Source organism: Triticum aestivum, chromosome 7D, assembly GCF_018294505.1.
Source record: "Triticum aestivum cultivar Chinese Spring chromosome 7D, IWGSC CS RefSeq v2.1, whole genome shotgun sequence".
Lineage (NCBI taxonomy): Eukaryota > Viridiplantae > Streptophyta > Magnoliopsida > Poales > Poaceae > Triticum > Triticum aestivum.
In genome coordinates, this window is record NC_057814.1 from 54284879 (window position 1) to 54288050 (window position 3172).

A 3172-nucleotide genomic window follows, 5' to 3' on the forward strand; every position below is an offset into this window, starting at 1 on the left:
CATTTATAAGAAATTTTCCATTGGAATCCTTGTTCCTATGTTTTTCCTATGAAAATCCTCCAAAACGAGTGAGGCCTAAGAAGTGAATGTGATCTTTTTAAGGGTATGGATACCATCTCCTATGGCTAGATCCAAAGGGAAGAAGTTGCCGCCAGCACGATTGACAATTTTAAACATTTTTTATATTTACTTTAAAAAAACTAGGACAAAGACACAACTTGCATCTAACATGTCTTAAATTTTAAATATAACCCGCATAATTTTGAATATTTTGGAAGGACAAAGACACAACTAGGACAAAGACGAAACTAGGACAAAGACACAACTTTAAACATTTTGAATATTTACTTTGGAAAATCCTATTTAAATAGACATAATTAATTGCACACATAATTAGCCGTCGGATGATTAATTGCATTAATGACTTCATTTAAATTGATTCGGTGCTTGTTTAAAAAAAATTGTATTAATGGCTGCATGCGAACAATTTCTAAAAAAAATTGACCATTTGTTATAAGAGAGATTTTTTAGTATGCGGATAATTTTTGAGAATTTCTTAAAAAAATGAAAGGCACAAACTTTTTCTGAAATAGTGAGCAATTTTTCAATATGTTTTAAAAAGATAGAAACAAAAACATTTTTTGGAGTTCTGAACAATTTTCGCAAACAGGAGCATTCTTGGAATTCCAGAATATACTTTGAATATCGGAACAATTTTGGAAAAGTGAAACATTTTCTGAAATTCCATAGATACTTTGGAAGGCATAAAGAAATTATGAAATTGTCAAACATTTTTAGGAAAAGGAAATTTTTTTAAAAGATAAAGGACGTAAAAATGAGAAAACCGTTAAAGGAAGCATCAGGAGAAAGAAAAAATGAAAACGATAAAAAAAGAACCAAAAGGGTACAGCTAAAATGGGCCGGTCCGTTTTGGTGGGTCGATGGCAAGCCTTTCGGCGGCCTATGACATCTGAGCGGTGGCCCAAATCGTAACTGGGCCATGGGAAGAGAATATGGGCGGTAGCCCAGGCTGTAACTGGGCTAAGGGACAGAATCCTCGCTTTTTTCCAGCCGTCAACTAGCTGCAATTACGCGGGCGGGTCTGTTCTTAGAACCAGCAGCAGGTCCTAGATACTTCTTGGGCGGCGGAGAGGAGAACTGGCTGGCGACGGCGTCGTCCGAGAGGAGCGCGACGCCACCGGACTGGAGGCATGGAGTTCCTGATGCAGCCGATTAGCAGGTGATGTCGTCGAATCCTTCATCTCATGTGGCAATGGATCTGGAGGAGGAGAGTGCTGAGCACTGACGGATTCTTTCCCCAAAACTTCGCAGGTTCCGAATCCTTGAGGGCATGGACGGCACGGATCGGCCGCCGGAGCCAGGGGAGTACGCCGTGCCGGCGATTGAATCTGGCGCCCCTTCCACGCCCACGATGGAGGTTGAGGCGGCGGGTGGGGATACGCAGGCGCAGCTCGTCGTGGCGGCGCTTGGCCCCCCGGCTGCATCACAGCAGGCGACCGGGAAGGTGAATCCAGAGGCCCCGGAGTGGAAGAAGAGGTCAGTAGGAAACAACTTCTTGGTTGTAATCACTGAACTGGTTTAGGAGGTTGTTATCTTATCTCTACTTGCTCAAGATTTTTTGTTCGGTGGGCACTAGAAATTTATGGTTACGTGGAGCGCCATTCGGTCATTGGTAGGAAGATGAGTCCGTTGCATAAAACTGGCCGTGCCGCATTTCACTTTCAGGCATTGAAATGCATGATAGATATGGGATTTCCTTCCATCTGTTTTTTGGTGTGAGTATCAGTCTGAAGTCTGAACCCGGAATGAACAGTAGATCCGCAACCATATTTGATCAAGTTTTATAAGTTTGTAATGGTTAGTAGTTGGCGGAAGTCGATGCGTTGAACAATGCCGCGGGCTTTCTAGTTAAGTTGTCTTCAGGTCATTGCCATTCAGTTGGGCGTGAGTATTTCAGTTCGTTGTGCATTCGGTAATGATGGGTGTGTTCGCTGCGAACTGTCACGGTGCGGCGATCATTCATCGTGCATTGTTTTGAACTTCCTGATTCCAGCATTTGACATTGTAATTTCTTCAGGGTCCGGGTTGGATCAGCGGCTCCAGGGCGGACTCCGTGCCCGACACGGGCATCTGCATTGGAGAATGCAATCAGGAGTTTCGCCGACAATCCAGGAGATGAGGTGACAGTACCTAAACTGGGTACTAGCTTCAATTCTCTGAAGAGGCCTATGACTTTTACAATGTGTTCTCATGGGAGAAGGGATTTGGTATAAGATACGGGAAGAGCCGATTGAATGTCGAGAGGACAAAGTGCATGCAGGAAATTGTTTGTGGTTATGCGGTAATTAAGTGCTAATGTCTTGTAGCTGTATTTCCTGGAAGATCGATGTGGGGGGCTATACTGACGAATGAAATGTGTGTTTATCTCTGCTTTTTTTACATGCATGGGAAGCCTGTTTTGGAGAATACACGATCATGCCGATGCAACTGTCCAGTACTGATCAGATTGCTGAGATTGGAAGACAATGGATGGTACATAGTGGAGCACATAGAGAAGCACAACCATTCCCTGTCTCCAAACTGTGGGGAGACTATACGCTGGCCTTCGCACAAGCGCATAGAAGCTTACAACAAGGATTTGGGAAAGCAATTGAAGAAGAACATCTTTAACCTAAGCAAAATTTACAGCATAATTGGTAGTTTTTTTGGTTCGATGGAGAAGGCCCCCTTCACGAAGCAATCATTGAAGACATTATGCGGGAAGTTAGGACCTGAGCAGTGATGACCCACAAGTATAGGGGATCTATCGTAGTCCTTTCGATAAGTAAGAGTGTCGAACCCAACGAGGACCAGAAGAAAATGATAAGCGGTTTTCAGCAAGGTATTCTCGGCAAGCACTGAAATTATCGGTAACAGATAGTTCTGTGATAAGGTAATTTGTAACGAGTAACAAGTGTAAATAAAGTGCAGTAAGGTGGCCCAATCCTTTTTGTAGCAAAGGACAGGCCTGGACAAACTCTTATATAGAGAAAAGCGCTCCCGAGGATACATGGGAATTATCGTCAAGCTAGTTTTCATCACGTTCATATGATTCACGTTCGGTACTTTGATAATTTGATATGTGGTTGGACAGGTGCTTGGGTGTTGTCCT

The 3172-nt window shown here is 43.3% G+C and overlaps 1 protein-coding gene across 1 annotated transcript; it reads left to right on the plus strand.

The window, feature by feature from the left end:
* The first annotated feature begins 1100 nt into the window (after window positions 1-1100).
* Window positions 1101-2426, plus strand: LOC123163942 (uncharacterized). Its single transcript, XM_044581348.1, has 3 exons — window positions 1101-1240; window positions 1333-1557; window positions 2099-2426. Exons 1-3 carry the CDS (start codon window positions 1212-1214, stop codon window positions 2292-2294), a joined length of 450 nt encoding a protein of 149 aa, XP_044437283.1. The 5' UTR covers window positions 1101-1211; the 3' UTR covers window positions 2295-2426.
* Window positions 2427-3172: the final 746 nt, after the last annotated feature.

What these genes read in the sequence shown, in the direction of transcription:
- LOC123163942 (XM_044581348.1), top strand. Translation starts at nt 1,212, where the DNA reads ATGGAGTTCCTGATGCAGCCGATTAGCAG. An exon ending in CTGATGCAGCCGATTAGCAG is followed by an intron (nt 1,241 to 1,332) that starts GTGATGTCGTCG and finishes AAAACTTCGCAG; the next exon opens with GTTCCGAATCCTTGAGGGCA. An exon ending in GCCCCGGAGTGGAAGAAGAG is followed by an intron (nt 1,558 to 2,098) that starts GTCAGTAGGAAA and finishes TAATTTCTTCAG; the next exon opens with GGTCCGGGTTGGATCAGCGG.